The following is a 25,263-nucleotide window of genomic DNA, read 5'->3' as shown; positions in this document are numbered from 1 at the left end:
CTGATAATTGATGACCACACGCGGTCATTTTCTTGGCATCAGACAGGCTGCCATAGCAACGGTATAACCTGCTAATTTGAGTTTGCTTTAGAAGATATACTGGCAAAGTCTTTAACCTACATTTCGTATCACGGAATTGCGATCAAAATTTTCAAATATTTGAACAAGATAGGCAAATGTGTCGAAATGATGTACGCAACGATGTTGCAAGAAGTTCAGTTTTCTTGCGTGTTTTTGGCCTGTTTACATGTTTTTGAACACCTACGCACACAGCTGCACCTCTGACAAGTAAAAAAGTGAAGCAAACACGCAAATTGGAAGGCAAATAATGTTCTAGAGATATTCAGATGAGGAGGCGGGGAATTAATTTTGTAAGTTACAAAATATAACAAATACTTCAGGCGTATGCAGTTGCACTGACGTACATGGAAAGTATTGTTAGAAGTCTATCAGTACCTTAAACTGAATCTATTTGGGACTGACCATCAGCGAAGAAAGCAGTACTTCAAAAGGTAGGTACAAACTGTACATACATTTGGGCTGGTGGCGGTTAAATGCTTCGTTACATTTGGGGGTTATTTATTACAAGTTTGAAAGTGGGACCTTAATTTGGAAATTCCTCTAGAAATTTATATTTTTGACAATACTAAAGAAGAAAACACAGTAAAATGAACCCCTTGGGAGGTCTAAAATTTGGTTAAATACTACAACCAGTAGGGTTTGTTTGCAGAGTGAAAACAGGTTATAGTATGTCAGACGAACGAAAGGTGGTGCGGAATATATTATGAATTCTACGAATGTAGGGAAAAAACTGACAAGAAACGATAAGCTATGCTATGAGGATTGGCCGTATAGGTGACATTTTAAATAGCAAGGTTCAGATTCAGCCGAGAGAAAGTAACCTCAGCTGTAGTCAAAAGGTTTATTTCTTGATGATCTCATTCCTCACAAAGGCTCTCACTTAACCTTCGGGCGTTTGGAACGCTTCCGCCAATTTAGAAAAGACAAAGGTAAAAGTCTTTCATCGAAGCTACTGGTTAATGAAAATAAAAATATCCTCGAGGGTTAATCAAACCGCTGATTTCAATGGTCAAACAGCAAAATGATTGTGGCAACCGAACAGCCTCAATTATTGTATCTCGACCTTACATTTCCCAGTTCAGTTGGTACTGGTACTCTGCGATATATATCGCTACACTATTTTCGTCTTTATTTTATTCTTAATGAAGAACAAAGAGTGTCGTGCAGTTCTGGCTTGTTTATGAAATAACTAGGCGCCTATACATTACATCAATTTCCATCGAAACGAAATCAAAGAATGTTGATAGAGTTGTTTGTACATGAAGCTTTTTTTTTTTCGGTTATGCGAACGATTCAACTGAGCTGATATACATCACCAAAAAACTACTTTGTTAGACCGGAAGGTTACATGCTGCTGGCGAGACTTAAAGGTAAACCATTGCAAAGAAGATTATAAAAATTTAACGTGCCGCTCTCAGTGAAATCTTTTGAAAAAACTGAACACAACAGCCATAAATAATACTATTACAGGTATAGCAAAGAAGGAAAGGTTGGGAAGAAACCTTCCTGAAACGTTTCGTGTGGTTTTAGATAAGGCGTTTGACGAGAAGAACAGAGACATCGATTCCCTGCAGTGACTAGATTATAAATAACGTTATCGTTTGGTTTTGTTTATCTGATGATAGTGGAAATGTGGTGTTGCCTGTTGTTTTTTTAATGAAAGTATATTAAATATAAAAAGAATTTCTTTTAAATAAGTTGATGCGGGGCGCCGCAGAACTCTACAGGGGTCATAATTTTACCAAACAAAACAGTTGCAACCGAATGTAATCATATTGGAGGTTTGTATAGAAACAGCCTGTGTTTGAGTGGATCACAAAACAACTAACAATGCACGAAAATAATACCTCCATTAGGGCCATTGAAGGTGATCAGTATCTATAAACAGCCACCTGAAAAACTGTCATTTTTTCGATCGATAAATGGCGCTTGAATAGCCAATCAGTCTTCGGTTTTCTTTTAACATTAAACTTTTCTACTTTACATTAATCATGCAAAGACATATGTCTAAACTTAGCATACGGATTAAGGGCCGTTAAGTGAAACCTGTCGGGTATATATTGAGCGATCGGAGAAAGTAAATGTCGTGTCGAAAACGGGGACCCAAGCCATAATAACTGCGGGAACAAACATATCAAAGAGTGTGGCATGTTTGACAGCTGGTTGACTTCTTCTTCATAATTAAAGTTTCCTGAGGCCAGCACCGGTAAGTACTGTAGATTCAAGAACAAAACTGCACAAATTCATTCTAAAAAGAAGTCAGTACATGAGGATTCCGTACACGCTTTTACACCAGCAAAAGGTGTTCTCCTGATCCGATCCAAGCTTAGGTTAATATTTCTGTGCAATTTTGAGGCGTACAGTGGCTTCTCCTACACCCGAGAGGGATATTTTCGAAGCTTCGCAGTTACGTTTTCATGCATCATTTCACTTCCCTAGAGCTGCACTGTCAAGTCACGATAGTCGCGGTGTAATTTCGATGGTCATTCACATTACTGGCAACAAATCATTTTTCACACTCATTTCTTTCCATACTTTCTGTTTTGGAACAATTTCTTCATTTAGTACTCGTTGTTTGCGTTTTCCTCTTATGAAATACGCCACGACAGACCAACATTTGGAGTATTCTGCTTTCTAAACATGAATCCAGTGAAGGCCTACTCTAGCACCTTAAGTCGCCGTAACTTAAGGCGACTTTGGGCGATTTAAGGCGACTTAAGCAAAATTGGCAGAAAAAAACATTGCGACTTTAGGCGATTTAAGGCGATTTTAGGCGACTTAAGGCGACTTAAGGCGATTTTAGGCGACTTGAGGAGACGTTATTTCACTCGAGGGATATAAATTTAAACTTAGCAACAGTCTCTCCATATATCTCTTGCAATAAACCAATATTGTACCAATACTGGTATATAATTAAGTCACCACAGTCTCAAATATCCAGGGCCGGGTTGTTCAAAGCCTGATTAAAGTAAACCAGGATTAGAGAGAATTTTGATTACTTCCATTTTTGTAACTTTTCGGTCCAGTTCTTTGTTTATGTTGTTTGCCTTTCAGTTTTGAGTTTGATTCATCTTAAAACTACACAACCATAAGCAGAGAAAGATATCTCTATACAAAAAAATTTATATATTACCTGGGTTAGCACTAACCGGCTTTTGAACAACCCGGGCCAGATTTCAAACCATTAAAAAAGAAAATACTATTAAAAATAGATTTACCATAACACTGAACAGTTACTACTATAAGAATAATAATAACAATAAATACCAGCAAAGTAGCATGAATATTAGTGAAGATACCACAATAAAAAAATGAAACAAAACTAATAACAATATATTCACAGTGACAAAAAATTTAAATCTAAGATATCTTGATTTAATTTGAAATGTTTCTATATTTCCATAAATTATTCAAACAACAGGGAAATTAAAATCAATTTAGCTTATTTACATGCCGCATTTATTTTACAGTGCTTCCCGAATTATCTACCATATTTTTGGCATCTCCACTGTCAATTTTGGCATGGGAGTTTAGCAAATGCCATGGCTTTCCAAAGTTGCTCAGTGCTTTTCAGGGACCCTATCGATTTGTTGCCCTCCTGCCTCAGTCAGACAAAATATTCCAATACCATCATGAGTACCGCATGCTAAGTTCCTTCGTAAGAACACGGCCTGTCAAATTTCACCAACTACTTGTCAGGCTCCAGAAAACTTTGATGACCCTGGCAGTTTATACAGTGAATCGAATCTTTTTAGAAGGTTTTTACCACGGTTGATCAGACCACTAAGAAAGATACCTACCAGGCTTTCACTAGTTTCCACCTGACACATCACAAATGCCCAGAACGACATTTTAACAACGAAATACTAGAAATTGATGTATCGATACCAGGCACACTGCTCTCCGCCATTATGATTCTCCCAGTAACCCTTGGGCCGCTAACTGGTTTCCATGCTTCAAAGAAACGAGACATCGCCCTGTGCCACGAAAATTCGAGTTCTCTTGGTAAGTGTTCCCGAATGTAGATTTATTTCAAATCACCCGATAATAAATTACTGTATCCAAATTTCGGAGAGAATTAGTTTGGCGATTTGTTTTCTTTCTTGTTTTTGTAAACGCCTTTCAGAGTAATCATACTCGCGTGAGCTCGCGTAACTTAAGTCACGTGTTCCAAACATTGGCCTGGCGGCCATGTTTACCGAGAGTTGATCACAAAGAATTTTCTGTACCGTAGCTTTCGATAGTAACAGTAGCGCAGTCGTGTATAAGATGATGGGAACACCTGGCTTCATCAAATGTACGAAAAGGATAGATAAACATTATGCTGCAAGTTGGTTTGTCCAATTACGAAATTCAAACGTTTACAGTTGGTCGAATGTGGAAGAAAAATGCAATAATGATTTTTACTGGAGAAATGGCCCACTTTTGTCACTTTTTTACACTGGGTAAGTAAAGTATTTAAAGTATAGACTCAGTTCGGTTCAATTGACTTTGGATGACCATATTTTTACTGCTCAGTGTAAAAGTGACTGGAAAGAATTGAGCCTTAACCCAGAAATATCTTCTTTTTTTTTTTTCATCCTGATGATCTGGAACACCTCTCACTGTTGTTGTTTATTAATTAAACACTGTAGGTCTTCGGAAGATTTTGTTCAGTAATATCTTACAAAAATTAATAAGCTTAAATGAAATTATTGCAGTATAGTCATTTGCTGTATTTTTCCATACATGTATTTAATATATTTCCTGATGATAACACAGAGTGCCATCTTTTTTTATTAACTCTTTTACAATGAAATACAAGAAAAAAAATTAAAGCTGAATAGAAATAAAAAGCCATCTGTGAGAGAGTACACATCAGATTGTCATTCCTCAAAGTTTAAGTATTGTCTACATGTAGAGATTATTCCTGCTAACATGGGGAGTCTATAGGGACTAGACAGATGCAGGACTATTATAATAACTTTTTTTATATATGAAGAAGCCACAGCTTTCAGGCATAATACAGTAATTGCTGGGCCCTCAGCTTCTCAAAGGATCCTAGTCAGCCTGTGCTATTTTCGATGCCATCAAAATTATTGATATTGCATGGTCAGGCGGAGTCTTGTTGCTTTACTGTAAGTTGTGTTCCTGAAAGTATGTCCCTTTATCTTTAGTAGCTTCACAGTGATTTTCTTTGCTTTGACATGCTCCGAATAAAGCATAAAAACTCTTGTATGTAAACAAAAACAAAGGTGTGGCTGACTAGGGCCCTTCAAGGGGAGCTTTAGATGGCTCTAATGCTTGGGAACAAGTGTTAAAAAAAAAAATTAAAAGGTCACCTATTGAGGTTACCTCTGCTGCCCCCCTGTTCCGTAACCAGTACCCATTGATACATCTAAGCGAGGAGAGGCACTATGAGAGTAGGAAGACAATGCAATGATCCCCAATAGGGTCCATTGCACCAACCATTGGGCCATCGTGCCTTCTCCTCCATAGGGTGAGAGTGGAGTTTAGCTTAACATGACAGTTATAAGTCTAATAACCTTCTACAGGGACAATTTGAGTGTGTTGGAACCTTTTTAACATTGCGTAACCGATAGCAACTTAAGGCGACTTAAGGCGACTTTAGGTCCCAGAGTAGGCCTCAGCGACTTAATTGAACGAGGGTATTGGCGGTTAGTCTATTTATTCTTATTCCGGAATAAGGCCAATCCACCGTAACCAAAGTGGTATAAACTTGTCGATACTGTTTCAGTTTGTGAAGAAAAGATTAGACTACTGGGGAAAAACGATATCCCCAGAAAGTAGAAGTTAGAGAGATTCAATGTTTCGACGAAACAGCTAGAAACGTAACGGGATATGTATAGAATACTTTGGCCGTTTCTCCTCAACGGAGAAACATAACTAGGCTACAGCTTGTCTCATTTACGCAGATGAAGATATTGTAGAACGTCGAGTTGGTGTAATGAATGTAAGAAAGTCGATGTCAAAATTTTACGTCTGTCAAATCTATACAGGAGAATTTTTGGACAGATAAATCAATGGAACGTTTCTTAATTGGACAACAATAACAACGCGTAAAATTGCAAAATTACAAAAACATTGTTTCTCTTCTAGGTAAAAAAAGAAAGGACCAACCATGAATAGCCTGTTCAACAACCAAACACTCAATACATCTGCAGTGAACGCAAGAGACACGCAAACTGCAACACCGGGTTTTCCAGTCTATCTCCACCAGCCGTTAGGAGCTATAGTGTTCCAAATCAGTTTGTGGTCAACCATCGTACTCCTGGGTGTGATTGGTAATGTTTTAGTATGTATTGCGATCCTTACACGCCCCAAGATGAAGAGCTCCATGAATTATTACTTGCTGAGTTTGGCCATAGCGGATTTGGGGGTACTACTTATCATCTATCCTATGGTAGTGTTAAAATACCTCTTCCCATTTCGCTGGTTGTTAGGAAAACATGCGTGCTATTACCTGTATCCTACCGTGGAGATATTCTTCGGAGCCTCCATCTGGTCGATTACGGCCATTGCCACCGAGAGATATCGGAATATTGTCGGCGCCCAGCGATACCAGATCAAGCACAGATCTCGATTGACGACTTTTGTGGTTATTGGCATAGTGTGGTTGGCGTCGTTTTTAGTTTCATCTGTTCCATTGTACCCTTTCATGGCTTACCATTCTACTCTGGAAGTCTGCTACCTGGAATGGCCTGATATGTCTGGGACAAATGCGGTATTCCTGTCTTACTCGGCAGTTCATATCGTCGTCTGGTATGCACTTCCTCTGGTTGTCATAGCATTCACATACATGATGATCAAGAAACGAGTACTTCAAAGTGTTGCCTTCCGAACCTCGATGTCAGAGTATGATGATAGAGATCAAGCAGTCTTGTCGCAAGCTCCATCAAACAAAGAAAGAGGCGACAAAAGAATCTGGCAACAAAGCAAGAAGACAACGAGAATTCTTACACCTCTAGTGATTTTGTTTGCTGTGACAATGCTTCCCTTGAACGCTCTACGCGTCTCGTTGCTTATTATACCGACGTTTTGGACGAAGTCTTACTACAACCTGATCATGGGCCAAGTTGCAGTTTTCGTTTTAATCAACTCGTCAGCTAATCCACTGGTGTACTATATCACGAGCCAGGAGTTCAAAGTTGCATTCAAGAAAATATTTAAGAGTCTGAAGAACAAGAGCTTTTACAGAGAAAGGTGCAGAAAAAGCAGGGCATTGTTGGGAAACTCGTATGTGGCTCAAGAAGAGGAACAAAATTTCCAACTAACAAGTAACAACAAATCGCAGGTTGCGCTTATCAATGTCCAAGTTGTCACTGGTTTGTGACAACTGATGCTGTTGGATGGGGTAGTTTGTTTCACGAACAAAAAGCTTTTTTTTCGATGTCTGTCTAGTTTTTCCCACAAGAAGATTCAGAACTGGTCGTGCCCTTAATGCATTGGCTCCTGAGAGTGGGTCCTGAATTATGTAAACGTGATATATCGTTGGACATTTCTGTCTGAATCTGGTGCTGAGCGTGAGTCCTTAGAAGTACGCTTGACAGGGAAACCTGAAGAAACGCAAAATAAAAGTTCAGCAAATTTGTAAACTTTGCGGTCGTGGAAGGCTATTTAAAAATTTCAACTTGCAAACTCACAAGCATTTCATCAAGATAAAAGAAGAGAAATCATAAAAGGGACGATGTTCGGAAATATATTAATATTACCATTAAATCTTTCCGTGTTCTCCTTATCGCTATAGCTTCGATTGACAACATATCCAAGACACTGGAGACAGTGTTTCATCACGGCAGTTCCAACCACCTCAAAGTTCGCCAGAAATAATTTGCTACGTGTCGTATGTAAACTCCCTTCTAAAATCGTCTCTCGTGTTTGATATATGACAAGAAGCGCCTTGTCATACTCATCAGTGACGAAAGATCTATGGCTTTCGAAAACACTGTCAAAAAGTTATTCGTAAGATCCTTTTATTAGTAACTGCTGGCAGCCGGTTTTTTTCTGAGAGTCAGACGAGTACGGACGAAAAGCGGCTGCCACACTCAGGTCTGGTGCCAATCCCTTCACGGTCTCGCCTCATAATCCCGGCCACATTTCGAGAGCAAAACAGACTGCCAGGAATCTATTGGAGTAGAAACGTCTTTAAGTACCTTAAGTACCTGATATTCAGTAACTTTATTATACCCCTTAGCAACTACGTGCTGTAATTGGCCAAAATTTGAAGCTGTTTCCGAGTCCGTAGAGATCGAAAAAATATCTTATTAACCTGGTCTTCTCTGTCCGTACTGTAAGGATCTTCGTTTTATCCCCTTTGATTCATAAATCGAAAGAAAACAAACTTGAACAAAGTGTAAAAGCAAATAATACGTGGAAGGTTATCAGAATACCTACACATTCTTATTACTGGACACACTCTTAATACTATATTTACTACTATAAAGTGAAAGACTTTCATTGCCCCTAAACGTCGAAATTTAGCTCAGTTTAGGTACTTTCTGTGTAATACACGGAGTATCTTAGTTGGTATGCTTTGAACAAGGTATCCATGGAATACAAGAAAACAATATCGTTAGACAAGAACTGAGCTTGACGATTTTAGCAGACTTTCCTAGGCCGGAATGACGTAAAATTTACCCCAGTTACTGAATTTGTTCATAGCTTTCCACGCCACCCCGGTAAACCATTTAATTGAATTTAGTATTGCCATGACAGCAATAAACCAAAAAAAGTCGAAGTGAGAAGCAGTTAGCTCTGTGCGAATCTTACTGATCTTAAAAAGTTGCATGCTCAGTCGGAGATACAAGGACCAGATCAGACCGGCCTAAATACAAAATGGCGACTGCAGAGAGAGCAACGAAACTGGTGCGTTCTACAATGGCCGTTTTCACCTTAGATGAATGACGACGCGTTTGAACGAAAACGTCGTCTCAGACGCAGAAGTCGTCTAAGTGGACGTCTATCAAGGATTCTTCGTCTGTACGGCCAAGTTATCCAAAACCCAAAATACCGTACGAACAAATGGTCTCGATCTTAAAGGAAAAAGGTGTTGTTTTATAAATAATTAGAATGCCTGCATTTGCAAGGACGTCCAAGAAGTGCAATTTAAATTTAAAAACGCAGCTTTATTTCCTACAGTCCACACTAATCCGTCACGAAATCGCAGCTAATCGAGAACACTCTTCACACCGGGCGGAGTGAAAACGCTGGTTTTGCGTTTCTTTTTGTGGACGGAAAACATTTTGAAAACGGAACTTTTCGAAAACGATGACATTACGATAATCACGTGATTTCCCTGCTCGAGTTTGACCTCAACCACAAATCCAAAATGACCGCTGATTGTTACGTTTCCCAATTCCTGCGGCGTAGTGTGGACGGAAAACGCATTTGATGCGTTTTGAGAGTGAGAACTTCGTTTTCAAATTTCTCCGGCGTAGTGTGGACTGGCCCAACGAGTGAAATTTGAAATTTGAAAATCTTTCAAAATATATTGCAATACGAATATATTACAAAAAAAGTTATTTGCTCAAGCTTTCATGCGATTACTCATTTATTATACGACTGAGAAAATTGCAAACGTGCCAGCATTAATTTGCACTGCAGTGCAATTAAAAATATAAAATAGATTGTCCCGGTCTCAGCCAATCACAATGAAGTAGTTTTCTCAGCCATGATAGTTTTCTAATTTTGCCAAGCAAACGGAATAATGAGTACTTCGTTTTTCGATGGAACTTTCACATAAGATTACTTGACCGCCTCCTTGACCAAGACAATTGTCGTGGAATTTACATTATATATATGCAAATTGAAAAAAAAAATATTTGATACTCCAGCTTCAGAAAACTCGTACTGCAAATACACTATAAATAGCTTAAACATTCAAATTTTTGGACATACCATTTTTTCGACCGAAATTTTCGTAAGTCGACCATATTCCGGAGAAGCCTCTTGTAAAACATAAACTCTTAGATATGTGCCCAATCTGACCTTAAAGGAGCTCAGTCACGCGCGGTTTGCGCATATTTACAAGTTTAGCCTCAATTTTTCAAATTCGTCTTTTGTAATCCGTGTTAATCTTTTCCGTCCGTAGCCATCCTTGTTTCTTTATGGTTTGTCATGATCCCTTTGGTGTTTTTCTATCTTATTAAAGTATTATTTTCAGGTTTCCCATCACTGAAAGGTAATTTTGAATGCGGCCAAAATAACTCAAAATACCGTAACTGAGCCCCTTTAAATATTATTTGACAGGGTGCCAATATTAACTCTTCTACCTGTTACTGTGGCAAAGAGAAAATCTAAACAACCAAATGTTTTCAAGTCAAATAGACAAGTCTCTGCCAGATAAAAGACATTGATGAAACCGTGGGATTACTCGGCGGGGAATTGGCGACAAACGAAAACTTTTGTAATTCTGCGCATTGCACACGGTAAGTTTATTAGGTTTGTTTGTTTATTTGATGTATAAGTAAGTAAGACTTAACAACTGCTGTCAGGTTTGCATGGGATGGGATACTAGCACGCTATGTACAATAATAAAGCTTCTACGTATCTACCTGCAATTTGGCGATTGGCAAATACTAGCTATTTTTCATTTACGTTAACTGTACAAGGTCCAACTTAAATATCTGTTGCAAATATATCTGACATTTAAAAAATTGGTGTACCGTACTTTTGTTCTTTACTTTCAAAAGTGACAAATAACATTAAACAATAACTTAATGTTTTGCTTGGTTTTTGTCAATCGGTTCAGAGCGATGATGTCAGTATGAGACGTTTCGTGAACTACTTTATTATACGTAGCATGTAAGCATTAAACCAAACCGACATGTAAGAGACAGTATTTCATCACATTTTCAAGCACCGAGAAGAGAGCTGAAAATACAGTCGAACCCTTATTAAGTGGCCACTATCGGGGAAATGGGAGGTGGTCACTTGATAGGGCTTGGCCGCCTAATTAACAGGGGTTCGTCAGGAAATAAACATGAGGCTTAGTGGAAACGTCAATTTATTTAAATACAAACATGCTTTAGGCAACATGGAATCACGCCAAGAAAACAGTAATTGTGTGCTTCAATGTTTTTATTAGTGGTCACTTTCTTCTTTGGACTAGCTGTTATCGCCTTTACCAAAACAAAGCCTAACTTCGTGCATTACATTTTGGGTGACCGCTTAAATAGGGGTGATCTGAAGACAATAGTAAAGACCCTCGTCAGGAAGACAAAAAGGTAGCCGCGGCCACTTAATAGAGGCGGCCGGCTGATAGGGGTGTTACGTACAGTATTTTACTGACAACAATTTTGGGACTTGAATAACTGGCCGCTTAACAGGTGGCCGCTTAATAGAAGTTCGACTGGACGACGCTGGGAGGAATATTTGTGATATTTGTGATATTTGTGATTCACGTTCGATTGATCTTTTTAGTCGAAACCAAAGCTGAAAAGCTAGGAGGCAATGCAAAATATGTGAATCCCGTGACAGTCACCTTTACGATGAATGATTAAGTATTGTTCAGTTCCGAGAGCCTATACTGAAAATACAATCGCACCCTTCAATGTGCAGGTTAGCCCTCTCATGGACATTATTATCATAACTTTTTAATATTCTAGTGGCAAAGAGGAAGTAAGAGTATTTGTAGCCTACTTGTGCTTGTGATAGTATACTCTAACATTGAGAAAGCTGAAAACGTATTTGTAAGGTTTGAGGCTTCTGAAAAACAAGGTTACAAAGACAACACACCAGTCTGCTCCAGAAAGTTTTCCTGAAGGTACTCATTTTGCAAATTTTACTGTCGAGAAGTCAGAGGGCTGCTTTCTCTAGCAGAGCACAAGCATCACACGCAGAAGCAGTAAGGTGCTGTTAAGTAACGTCTTTTGTTACTTCCTAACAAAAGTCACTAATAACACCATCCGAAAATTAAGAGGGAACCCACCAGAAGTTCGAGTAACAAGGAGACAAAAACTTTGTACCAAGATTATTTATATTGTATAACAAACTTCTATGCGACTGTTTGAAATACCTTCTCAAAGGAAATCATTTCCTACAACACCAAATGTCGAAAACAAATGTTGAAGTTTATATCATGATGAAACGCTTGAAAGTACCGGTGAAATGAAATTGATGAACATAGAAGATAACTAAATAAGACACTTCTCCAAGTTCTAGGCCTGTGCGTTTCCCCAAACTTCAGATATTCGTCGTAAATGTTTCCCAGAAATTTAGAGCCCAGTAAGAAAACGCCATGTTGGTGTACATCTGTGGTACACCAATATGGCGGCCGGAATATAGTGTAAACATCTGGAACTTACTTTGGTTTTCTAGGCGACTGATTATCAGTACTAAACAAACAAGCATTTACATAAGCACTTTTCCTAATGCTCTAACTTCTAAAAAGGCTCAATATCATGAGATAAGTATATATTTTTCAACAAACTCGATCGTAGCCATGTGTCACGCAACCTCCATAACCCTGAAATTCAAAATGCTCTGGTTTCCAAACGAAGCACGCTGATAGACCATTTTACAGTTGTCGGCTCAGTGGCCTGGCCTTTGGATGGCAGCGATGCTGGAGTTGACCTTGTTTTGATACAGACCTCACTGCTTTTGTTGAGTAAAACAAGTTGTTCTGATGCTAACTAGGTGCATTTACATGACAAAAACAGTGAGGTCTGTATCAAAACAAGGTCAACTCCAGCTTCGCTACCATTCAAAGGTCAGGTCACTGAGCAGACAACTGTAAAATGGTCTATTGTAAACAGATATAAATATACCGCCTCTTATGCCTGATGAGGATAAAACCACGTCACGTGAAGACGATCTATTGAATTAGAAGTCTTAGAAAAACACATACTTGTAAACATTCTCGAAAGTATCAAACTTCTATCAAACAGCTATTAATCAACCTCCCCTTGCTTCTCTTAAAATAAGGACAACAACAACTTTGTGTGGCTGAAAATGGGGAAGTGGGTGACAGAGTGCTCAGTTAATATTTTAACCCCATGAACCCCTGGAGTGTCAAGAAAACAAAACCTACAGCCCAAGGAGATATAGGCAGTGGATGGAGAGAAAGGAGTAGGCCTTCATTCAGGGCCACTGTAAACATTCCTGGGTAGAGAGGAGGGATTAGGCCTCCACTAACCTAACTCCACGGGGTAAAATTGGAGGGAGTTGGCCTCCTAAAATCGAGTCTATGGGGGCAAGAGTGTGACGAGAGGAGCATTCCCGGGTTTATTTGACCAACCTTAACAGAACTTGCACAGAACGGTAACAATATAAAAAAGTATAAATTGTGAATTATGATCTCAAGTATGTATTACTGGACTGGCAGACTGTTCTAATCGACATAAACAAACCTAAGCGAGGTACTTAGTTTCTATAGTTCGTTCAGATAAGTAACATACTTAAGTGTCTCTGAGAATCATAAAGATCCTTCAATAGATTGACATGTCTAAACCACCTCAAATGTGGTATGTAATTGCTCTAAAAGTTATAAATGTTCGTTTTGGTAATTTCAAGTCGAGTGTACACAAAGAAACCTCCAAAGAGGTACTTATTCTAAGAGTCCCATTGCTAATCTTAACAATTAACGCATCTATTAAATACAACTAAAAGTGGTGCTTGAACCGTCAAGATTTACATGTTATGCCATGTTATTGATTGGGTACATTAAAACCTAGGTATAAAACTGATGTCGCCCTACAATTTAAGTTGTATTACAAAATATCCTAGATGATTGGAAAAGCCCTTAGGCAAACTATATTACTACGAAGACCTATGAGCGGGCAAGAGCTTTGGGTGGGTGGGAGGGAATATAAAATATTCTGGACAAAATGTCGCACTGTAGTCTATCTCGTGTGAGAGCAAAAGACACTGGCCTAATTTAGCAAGAACGTATCAAGATGCTAAGGTTCACTCTGATTGGCTGGTTTTCAGGATTCTCACGTGAGGCCATCCAAGGTCGATGAACGGATGATTAGCAAAGCGCATAGCTCAAAATAGAAACAAGAGTTGTTGATTAACTGAAATTTATTTCATATGTTAATAAATTGTGATATTGTCGAAACGAAGTGCAAGCCTTGGCCTTGCTTGGTCTTGAAGCTGAACTTAATTCATAACTATAGCTTGGAATTTTGGCTTCTTAGAATACTCAAGTAGTCATTTCCGAGGAATTAAAGCCAAAATACGACCAAGGAAAAATTACAAAATAAATTTGTTGAAATCTCCAGTTTTACAGAGTGATGAAGCGTTGTAGGCTTGTGGTCTACTCAGGTGACAGCGTCTTCTGTAATATTTCCTTCATGGTTAGATTTTAGTTTAAAACTTTAGACGAGTGGCGTTAATGGCTGATAAAATGTGATTTACTATAACACCGAACTATTAATGTTTAACAAAGGAGGATATGTAGCGTATGCTGCACTGATCGTAATTTTACTCAGAATTGCAAAGAAATGCAAGCCAAGTCATGTTTTGATGATTGAGTGGTGATATTCATAACATCGTAGTTAGCAAAAACATTTAGTCCAAAGTATGAAAAAAAGCAAGTTGTAAGCCATTATAAATATAAGATGGCTTTAATAAAAACATCGGTATTCACGTACGCCAATTCCCTAGCCACACCATTCCACCATCCATGCCATTCCATATTTTTTAGTCGGGATTATTTGCGGTCCCTATCGGTGATCATTTCCGGTCCGGGATCATTTGCGGTCCAATTTGGGAATCATTTGCGGTCCTGGGATCATTTGCGGACCCGTACAGGCCGCCATACTGAACTTCCGGACAGGGATACTTTGAGAGTCCAAAAGAGCGAATGAGAGAGTTTGTTGATTATTATTTATTCATTTCATTTTAATTTTTTATTTGAATTTGTGCATTTTGAATATTTTAGTGCGAGATGGGTTTAAGATAATGCACCCTATAAGAATGTTTGTATTATTACATTATTGTGGATAAAAACGACAGCGGTTGTACCTTGATGTGGTCATTAATATCACTCTCTACAATAGTACGACCAAAACAATGCCAGCAATCACTCTGATAATCGGTGACCACACTGCGGTCATTTTCTTGGCATCAGACCGGCTGCCCTAGTAACAATATAACCTGTTAATTTGAGCTGTAGTGGATGTTCTTAAAACAAAGTCGTTAACTTACATTTATCACGGAATTGCGATCAAAATTTTCAAATATTGGAACAGGTTGGCCAAACGTGACCAAATGTTCTGCGCAACAACTTAGTTGCAACAAGTGACGCTGCTTTGCATGCTTTTCGCCTTCCCTTAAGGTTACCGCATACCTTCAGGGGTGTCTCGCGTGCAAGCGATGTAGGGCGTGCAGTTTAAGCTGTAGATACCTAAACCCCTATATCAAATTAAAGCTTATAGAGCTGGCTATCAAACTACACCAAGAATTTTAAATAAAATGAATTGTCGAATTTTTCACGCGCAGTAAATACGAGCGCCGGAATCACCTTTCGAAAGCTACAACTCAAAGCGAATTTTGTTTTTCGCCAATTTAATTTTTTCCTCGGTTTCAGGGCTCAAAGCGCTTAAAAAACGTGTCTGCGTTTTGGCATGTTCAATTGCAGTAAAAAGTTACAGAACGTTTTCGAAATAGGATTAAAAAAATGTGGAGTGATCGTACAAAAATCTCTCTCGAAGAAAAAGTACTCCGAAATTTGCAATTCGCAGACACGCTTTTCTAGTTTATGTGTTAAACTAGCTACTGTCCAAATTTGAGGGCAATTGAACAAATTCCCTTTGAGTTATAACTCTTTAAAGTGCCTGCTTCGAGCCTGTACCTCGGTTTTTCTTGAAGCTGGTCTGGCAAAATGGGGAAGACTAAAAAGGATACGAACGCTAGAGTGGCTGGGCGAAGGAAACAAACAAAAGAAAGTACTGTGGAGCAACTGTGTGTGGTCAACTTTGTATGGATAATATTTCAAATGATCTCATTGAGTGAGGTTTTCCTTCAGTGTTAACTCAAGATGCACAAGATAAACGAAAGATCTTAGTGCGTCCTCAATCACTAGTCACACAGACCGCCATGCTGGCTGATAAGATCATCCCATAGTCCTTAGCGATATGCAATATGCAAATGAACATTACATTCGTCGACATCGCACTCATCAGAAGAGTCTCTGTCAACATCCCTGTTATTGCTGTCAAGTTCCAAAATTTTTACAGAACCTTCCTTTTCTCTTACCAAGAATTTTTTGCCCGCCCTATAGCGATAGCTATAGCTTCATCCGCGTGGCGAACTTTTGCTTCTTCACTCATTGATGTATTTTCATTCGTTCTTCGCTGTTTTCGCTTTTTCGAACTGGTTTATGTTTTTAACGTGGTCTATGTTTACTTCTAATTTAATAGAGTTACACCAAATACCAAGAATGCTTGGTAGTCGGAACAACAAGGCTGACCAACTGAGAAGTCAAATCGTGACATCCATACAGGTAATTCCCGCGAAAATCGTCTCGGTTGATTGTACGCGCGCCATAGGGCTGTCAATCAAGAGGTAAACTTTTACCTCCGGCGAAAACGAAAAACCGCCACTTCTCCGCCAATATTTAGCCTTTTTCAAACATTTTTTTCAGAAATTCGAGATTAATCTTCGACCACTACTTTGACTCAAAAAAGCCAAATTTGAAGAAAATTGCCGACTCGAAGGTATACTGTAACCTTAAATAGATGTTTTTGAACCTGGCATACAGGTGCACGTTGACACTTTAAAAATTACGCAAATTGGAAAATAAATAATGTTCTTGAGATATTCAGATGATGTGGCATGGAAATAAATTTTGTAAGTCTCAAAATATAAAAAAAACTTCAGGTGTATGCAGTTAGACTGATTTGCATGGAAAATAATTCTAGGTTCCTATCGGTACCTTGAAATCTACTCGAAAAGGTAGGTACACACTGTACATACATTTGGGCTGGTGACGTTAAACGGACCTACTAAAGAATGGCAGTTATCACAAAATGCTCAGTTACATTTGGGGCCTGTTCATTACAAGGTTGGAAATAAGCTTTTAATTTGGAAATTCCTGCAGAAATTTATATTTTTGACAATAATACAGAAGAAAAACAGTTATATCAACCCGTTGAGAGGGCTAAAATTTGATTAAATACTACAACCAGTAGGTTTTGTTTGTAGGGTGAAAACAGGTTATAGTACGTCAGACAAACGAAACGCGGTGATTAATAAATCACCCTACGGGTGTAGAAAGAAAGAAAAAAAAAAAAAAACAAGAGACGCCGGATAAGCTATGTTATGAGGACTGGCTGTATAGGTGAAATTTTAAATAGCAAGGTTCAAAAGTAAACTTGGCTTAAGTCAAAAGGTTTATTTTCTGATAATCTCATCTCCCACAAACTCTTACTTTATCTCAGGGCGTTTGGGGCTTCTGCCAAATTAGAAAAGTAGACATAAGAATCTCTAGTGGAAGCTGTTGGCTAATGAAAATTGAAATCTCCTCGAGGGCTTGTGAAGCCGCAGATTTGGGCGGTCATAATGTAAAATGATTGTGGCTACTGAATGGCCTTAATTATTGTGTCTCGGCCTCAAATTTCCTAATTGGTCCTGCTCGCTGCCATACAGTTTATCGCTACATCTATACAGCACGTCACACTCCACTGAGAATAAATTATTCATGCAATGATGTTAGTAACAGCCATATCAGGTATAGCATCACCTTCTTTCAATTTATTCGAACACGTGCCCTATCAAAGAAATGCAAACATTGCTCTCAGTTGTTTGGACATTAAGCTGCTTTTTTCAGGTTATGCGATCCACTCAGGAGAGCTGATGTACATCACAATGATTATCCACTTCATAGACTACAGGTAACTATTTGTTAACCTTTAAATGCAAACCATTATATACAAGGAAGATTATTCAAAATTAATAATTCTTTAACGTGCCGCTGCAGTGAAATATTTAAAAACTGAACATAACAGCCATAAAATATTACTATCAGAGGTATACAGGAACGCAAAGCTAAGGGGGAATCTTACAGAGACAATATTTTGTGTTGTTTACGATAAGGTGTTTAACAAGAACAGCAGAGACATCGAGCCCTTACAAGGACTAAAACATAAATAACGTAATGTTTGGTCTCTTTCACCTGTTGTAATGCAAATGTGGTGTTGCCTGTTGTTTGTTTGATAGTAAATATGAAAAAAAAAAAGAAATAAAATTGCAAGTTAAGGCGAGTCGCGGCAAAACTCAGCTGGTAACTGGAGCAACTGAATTTAAAGGCATAAGAAGTCTGCGTGGAAAGACGCTGTTTTTGAGTGGGTCACAAAACAACTAACAAAGCACCAAAATAATCATAGTTGTCGTCCTTCTTTACAAGAAAGTTTCGCAGGCATACAAATCAAATATGCAATTTAGCTGCACGCTGATTTGATTTCATCTCAGTCAGGAAGCAACATAGGCAGAAAGTGTCCTCCATTTTGGGCTACATTTTTCCCAGTTTACCTTTAAAACTGCGTGTAAAGGTGCAAAGGTTCTTAGCACAAAATATGAGATCAGTTACAGGATTACTGAAATGTATTCGCGAGAGCCCGCAAAAAAAAAAAAAAAGAGAACTAAAAAGTGCTGGTTTATAAAAGGTAGGGCTAAGAAGTTTAATGGCTTCTAAAGCATCGTATGTTAAAACTGCGTTGCTCTCCGAATTAGCTGTCGATAGCCATCAAGAAAATAATTTTCATCAGTATCTGTAGACAGCCACCTAACAAATTGTCCTCTGTCGATCGATTAACGGTGCTTGAATAGCCAATCAGTTTTCGGTTTTTCTTTTAAAATCAAACTTTTCTATTCTACTTCAGTCATGCAACGACACTAGCCTAAACTTGGCGCAATGACCAAGGACCGTTCAATTAAACCCATCAGATACATTGTGCGATCAGATAACGTAAATGACATGTTAAATCAGATATTGAATACGGCGAGCCAAGCCGTAATAAAAAAAGAAAACAACTTTTCAAAGAATAAGACATGCTTTTGATATTCCAGCTGCTTTACTTTCTAATTCATTAAAATTGGCACTGGTAAGTACTTTAGCTACAAAAACAAAACCGCACAAATTCATTGTAGAAAGAAGTCGCCTTCCTTTCACGCCACCAAAATGCGTTCTCCTAATCCGATCAAAACTGTAGATTTTGGTGCGTTTTTTGAGACGTAGAACGGCTCCTTTTAAACCCGAGAGGCGTATTTTGGAAGCCCGCTACTCTCCTCGTCATTTCCGTGCGTCAGTTTACTTCCCAAGAGTTGCTGGACGCCCTGTCGAGTCATCATGGTCGCGTTGTAATTCCGATGTTCGTTCACATACTGGCAACAAATCATTTTTCTTTTCATAATTTTAGTTGGGGAACAACTCCCTTCATTAACTCATTGTCTGCGTTTTCTTCTTATGTTATCGTTTATCTCCACCGTCACCAATGCCGCGACAGATTTTGAGTATTCTGTTCCCTGAGCGGGAATCGAACGGAATAGCGACTTCATCAATCCATTCTTATTCAGGAACTAGGCCAATCGACCGTACCCAAAGTGGTATAAATTTGTCTTTACTATTTTAGTTTGTGTAGACAAGATTGGAATGTCTGGGGAGATAGGATATCCCCAGAAAGAATAAGTTGAAGACACCCAATAGGTTAAGTCTACATACGAACCAGGTGGGCCATCAGGCCGGAGCTTATAAAGCCACTTTCTACGCAGACTTGAAATGCCATTAAATTCGGTTGCTCCAGTTTGTTTGGCAAAACTCCTGACGAGTTTTGCAGCAACTCGCATTATCTTGCAGTTTAATTTCTGTTTTTCATTTACTTTAAAAAACAACAGGCAACACCACATTTGCATTACTTGTGTTTCGACCAAACAGCCAGACGTGCGTGTAACAGCTTTCGCACTTTTGAACAGACTTAAAAGATAGGTTGGCTGTTTCCCCTCAACGGAGATAGATGGAAATTAGTTCGCTAGCCAACACTTGACTCCAGGGACTTCACTTCGTAAAAAGAGTTCTCAAATAGACGCTATCCTAAGTTGCGCATGTGCGACCTTTCGATCGTCCGGCGGACGATTTCAAACAGATGCTCGGAATTCAAGATGGCGTTGACAATTGGGGACTACATAGTGAATGTACCTGGCCAATTGAGCTACTTAGTGCATCTTGACGAACAAATCATAATTTTCATAAGAATTCACGTTCTCTTAGCTTTCTACTGACGTATTGAACGTAGAATTCTGTGCAGGTATGCTGGAAAAAGCAAGTTATTCATAACATAATATTTGAAAGGTGCATGGATGGGATGAGTTTGAGATGGTTTTAATTAGCCATTTGAGGGTAATTGTGGTGAAAAACGGAATGATTTTTTGGCCATTTGACGATCATGGACTATACTGGCCTCTGAATCTTAGCGTACTGCGGAATCTATGTTCAATTAGCTTTCAAATGGCGTATCTAACTTAGAAATCTGTGGAGAAGTAATGGAGAAAAGTGATTATTTACATGAGTCGGTTAGCACTGTGAAGCTGAAAGCTAAATGGATCGTGTTGCAATTCGACGATAACTACAGCGAAACACGGCATGATTTTTTAGGCTTTTTAGCACATCATGATCTTTGAATCGTCATGTACAATGGAATTTGCGATAACGTTGCTGTCATCAACAGCATTCAACTTAGAAATCTGAGGGGGATATACTACAGAACAAAATCTTTTACACGAGACATGAAGCACTGGTGAATTGTCTCGATCACGCTGCGGCCCGACAGGCCGGAAACACGGCAAGAGTTATAGGTTATTTAACTCAAACAGACCTAAAAGGAATTTAGTTTTGACAAATTTGTTTTCCCTTAAGGTTACTCCAAACCTTCGCGGGGATACTTTTGCCAAATTTTCTTTTTTTCTTCAACCAAATTAGAGTCCATTATTTAAGGTAACGTCTTCCAAAAAATGAAAATGAAATATTAAAGCGCGCGAGATATTGGGAAAAAGATATTTTTATTTAATAAAAGTAAACCGTCAAGGTGTAATAATCCTCAAAAGGCTTTCAAGATCGCCTCCTTGTAATCACGCTTCGGCAATTGCTCCTCGGTTTCTTTTTATTTTGTTAGAGATTGCTTTCCTGACGTGTGCGCCTAAAACGCGACTGTAACACTATCGCTTTCCCGCGAAGCCCCAGTTTGCACACTGTGAACACTAGGGGTTCAGCTATTTCGTTGGTTGGCGGCTTTTTGAGTTGACATATCCCTCTGGGAAGGTGTAACATGTTTATAAATCTTTATAAGGCGAGAACTCGCACTCGTCTGTTTTTCGAGAGAATCCCTCTTCTTTAAATGAATTAATAGGGTATGTAGAATCGACGGTTTTCCGTGAAATTTGGCCAGAACATTCACTGATAGATAACGAACAACACTGTCGGCGAATTCTTTAATTTTAAGTACTTTTCTCGTGGCGACCTCTAACGCAATACGTTACGCGAATTTTTCGATAGTGGAACTTGACAGATCTATAAAGATAACCAATAGAAATAAAAGAAAATACTGACACACTTTGGGAGATTTTCATAACTTTAAGGCGGCTCTGAACCCTATGCAGAGATTTTTTTAAAAACTTTGCCAAAAGTTGCGTCTTATCGTGCTTTTGAAAATTTCATAATATAAAAAAATTTCACCATACCGTTTTTTAATTATAAGCCCCTAAAACTGTAATTAAGGGTATTTTAGCGGATCATACTGTTGCTATGATAACCTATTGCGTCACGAAAATGATAACATCGTGTTCACCAATGATTGGGCAGTTTTTTTGATACCATGATTGCAGCGTCAAGTGATAAAGAGTGGTTATAAGGACCCATCAAAATCTAAACGCTGGAAACTGTTTTGAGCCACCGTCCGACAACAATAACAATGACAAAGTTGCCAGTTGCTCGCAAGGGTAATGAGTACTTTTGAACTAAATTACAACATTGCAAAAAATTATAAAAATCCTTTTGTACTTCAAGATGAACATTCTCTCTCTTGCAGGTAGAAAAAGGAAAGACCAATCATGAATAACCTGTACAGTAACCAAACACTCAATACATCAGCAGTGAATGCAAGCGTCTCGCCAACTGCAGCACCGGGTTTTCCAGTCTACCTCCACCAGCCATTAGGAGCTATAGTGTTCCAAATCAGTTTGTGGTCAACCATTGTACTCCTGGGTGTGATTGGTAATGTTTTCGTGTGCATCGCTATCCTTACACGCCCCAAGATGAAGAGCTCCATGAATTATTACTTGCTGAGCTTGGCCATAGCAGATTTGGGGGTACTACTTATCATCTATCCTATGGTAGTGTTAAAATACCTCTTCCCATTTCGCTGGTTGTTAGGAAAACATGCGTGTCATTACCTGTATCCTACCGTGGAGATATTCTTCGGAGCCTCAGTCTGGTCGATTACGGCCATTGCCATCGAGAGATATCGGAATATTGTTGGCGCCAAACGATATCAGATCAAGCACAGATCTCGAATGACGACTTTTGTGGTTATTGGCGTAGTGTGGTTGACGTCGTTTTTATTTTCATCTGTTCCTCTGTACGCGGTTATGGCTTACCATTCGACTCTGGAAATCTGCTACCTGGAATGGCCTGATATGTCTGGGGCAAATGCGGTATTCCTGTCTTACTCAATAGCTCTCATCGTCGGCTGGTATGCACTTCCTCTGGTTGTCATAACATTCACTTATTTGAGGATCAAGAAAAGGGTACGTGAAAGTGTCAAGTTCCGAACCTCGATGTCAGAGTACGATGATGGAGATCAGGCAGTCTTGTCGCAAGCTCCATCAAACAAAGAAAGAAGCGACAAAAGAATCTGGCGAAAAAGCAAGAAGACAACGCGAATTCTTACACCTCTGGTAGTTTTGTTTGCTGTAACAATGTTTCCCATGAACGTTCTACGCGTCGTGCTGCTGATTAAGCCAGGGTTTTGGATGAAATCTTACTACAACCTGATCATTGGCCAGCTTATAATGTTGATTATGATCAATTCGTCTGCTAATCCACTAGTCTATTACATCACGAGTAAAGAGTTCAAAGATGCATTCAGGGAGATACTCAAGAGATCCAGTCAAAAGAAGTGGTCGTGGAAACCACTGATGAACAGAAGGAGACAATCATCGAATGTCTCGAGAACGACAGTTGTCTGATTTCAAGATTAAGAAAGATTTAGCCTCATCCAAGGAACACAGCAGCTTAAACTCTCTTCTGGTGATATCCAGTTCGCCCGGAGTTAGGACAAGAGCAGGCCAGTTTAAGGAACTCAGTCACAGTATTTTGAGTTACTTTGGCCGGGTACAAAATCACCTTCAAATTGAAGGAAACCTGAAAATAGTAGTTTACTAAGATAGAAAAACCACAAAGAGATAATAATAAACCATAAAGTAACAAGGGGGCTAAGGATGACGAAGATTACCACGGATTACAAAGGACAAGCTTGAGAGATTTAGCTTTTCAAGATGCGCAAACTCTTCGTCCTCACGACTCGTACCAATGGATTCAAAAGAAATAGTGACCTTTTATTTCACATATTTTGATAGGCTCTAGGCGCGGTTTCGCTTTCAACTACAACACTCTGATTTGTACCAGTACAAGGGATAAAATGTTCATCTCCATTGTACATGATCATTTTTGTTTTTCAGGATAAAAACTTCTTCAGCGGTAATTATTGTGGAGGAATATTTCCGAGTCTCGCTCGTATATCCCACGTTCCATAGTTAGTCTTACTAAGAAACGTTTAGTTGTCTTCGTTAGAAACACGAACCCTCGAGCAAGTCGTAGCATTTACCCATATTCGACCATATCGTGTATAAATAAACGACTTTGTGTTGTTGCTGTTTCACTGACTGAACTTGAAGACATCATCGAGCGACTAATTTACCGCCTTTTACAAAGATTCATATAGATCCGATCTATTGGCAATCTGAAGTGTCCACTTCACTCAGTAGAATTCTTTTTATCCCAGACCCCCATTAAGAAAGAAAGAGAAATGTAAGGAACTCCAACTGTTGTACTATTCGAGGCTACTGCCAACCATTTTTGAAGCTTTTCCCTCACAGGCTACATATGAAAAATACGTAACATAAATTCTTTAGTTTGTTTAAAAGTAAAAACTTACCTATCCAAGAATATAGTACAATAGTTTATGTTTCGTGTTTAACTGTATAGGAATTAATTTTAAGCGTGCTTTAACATGTGATGAATGCCCAGCGACTAGTAGGCTACCGTGTGCCACGAAATTTTTGCGGTTTTCTACACGACACAAAAATTTACTCCGCAAAAAAATTTACTCCACTGGCGAAAACATCTCGTTTAAAAACATCACATGTAGAATTTTGTTGATGTTTTTTATTTAAAACGTGTGTGTCGTTCAGAAACTAAACGGTAAAATTAGGAACAAAACGAAAAAAAGCAGTGGCGGATCTAGGGGGGAGGGGCCCCCCGCCTCCCCCCTTATTTTCGCTAAAAAAAAGAAGAAATCACAGCAGGAAGAAAGGCCGGCAGGGCAATCAAAACAATCAAAGTTTGCCTAGTCTTAAGTAAAGCTAAAATCGCTAAGTAAAAAACACCATCGGCAGATCTGCCATGCATCCTGAGCAGAACATCACAAAGAAACTTATAAGTTATCATCTTAGTCACAGCAATTACCGAAGTATTGAACTCCGTCAAAGTTCTCGTCAAATAGATTCCCTCGTTTTGACACTAGCAAGTGTAAATCAGCTTCCAGGATCATCAGATGTAAACAATCGGGCGGTTTCTGTCGGTAGCAGTGTTTCTGATAACTGCAGACGTTCACAAGGCTTGAAATGTTCATCCATAAATCCCAGAATGAAGAAGGCGAAGATATGTTGTCGAAAGCGAATGCGAAGATCGAGTTAAGCTTATTTTGAGCAGTGCATTCTGAAGCATTAGTATTTTCTTTCACCGAAAGACGGTTGGTTTGGACAATTTTGAAGCACTTGCTGTCTTTTCTATATGCGCTGACGTTTCGCCCCAAAAGTCGGAAAAACTTCCCCATCAACTTGTGGTACCACGATACTAAAATACGTTTTTGAGGCTGTGACAGTGACTTTTCCGTAAAGAAATGAGTGTTTTTAACGGAATACGTAATACAGTGGTGAAATTCACTGACTGTGTAGTTTTGCCCTAGG

The 25,263-nt window shown here is 38.9% G+C and overlaps 2 protein-coding genes across 3 annotated transcripts; both read left to right on the top strand.

Annotated features, from left to right (window-relative positions):
- The first annotated feature begins 362 nt into the window (after positions 1-362).
- Positions 363-10,181, top strand: LOC145481462 (neuropeptide Y receptor type 2-like). Its single transcript, XM_081459962.1, has 2 exons — positions 363-512; positions 6,181-10,181. Exon 2 carries the CDS (start codon positions 6,203-6,205, stop codon positions 7,412-7,414), a length of 1,212 nt encoding a protein of 403 aa, XP_081316088.1. The 5' UTR covers positions 363-512; positions 6,181-6,202; the 3' UTR covers positions 7,415-10,181.
- A 100-nt stretch (positions 10,182-10,281) lies between these two features.
- Positions 10,282-24,622, top strand: LOC145481465 (adenosine receptor A3-like). Of its 2 annotated transcripts, XM_081459965.1 has the most exons (3): positions 10,282-10,508; positions 16,446-17,918; positions 22,104-24,622. In XM_081459965.1, exon 3 carries the CDS (start codon positions 22,126-22,128, stop codon positions 23,260-23,262), a length of 1,137 nt encoding a protein of 378 aa, XP_081316091.1. In that variant the 5' UTR covers positions 10,282-10,508; positions 16,446-17,918; positions 22,104-22,125; the 3' UTR covers positions 23,263-24,622. The 2 variants fall into 2 exon arrangements, with proteins under 2 accessions (XP_081316091.1, XP_081316090.1); XM_081459964.1 differs by lacking the exon at positions 10,282-10,508 and having other exon boundaries at positions 14,132-17,918.
- The last annotated feature ends 641 nt before the right edge of the window (positions 24,623-25,263 follow it).

This window comes from Orbicella franksi, chromosome 3 (assembly GCF_964199315.1).
Source record: "Orbicella franksi chromosome 3, jaOrbFran1.1, whole genome shotgun sequence".
Taxonomy (NCBI): Eukaryota; Metazoa; Cnidaria; class Anthozoa; order Scleractinia; family Merulinidae; genus Orbicella; species Orbicella franksi.
This window is presented reverse-complemented; position numbering and strand designations above follow the sequence as displayed.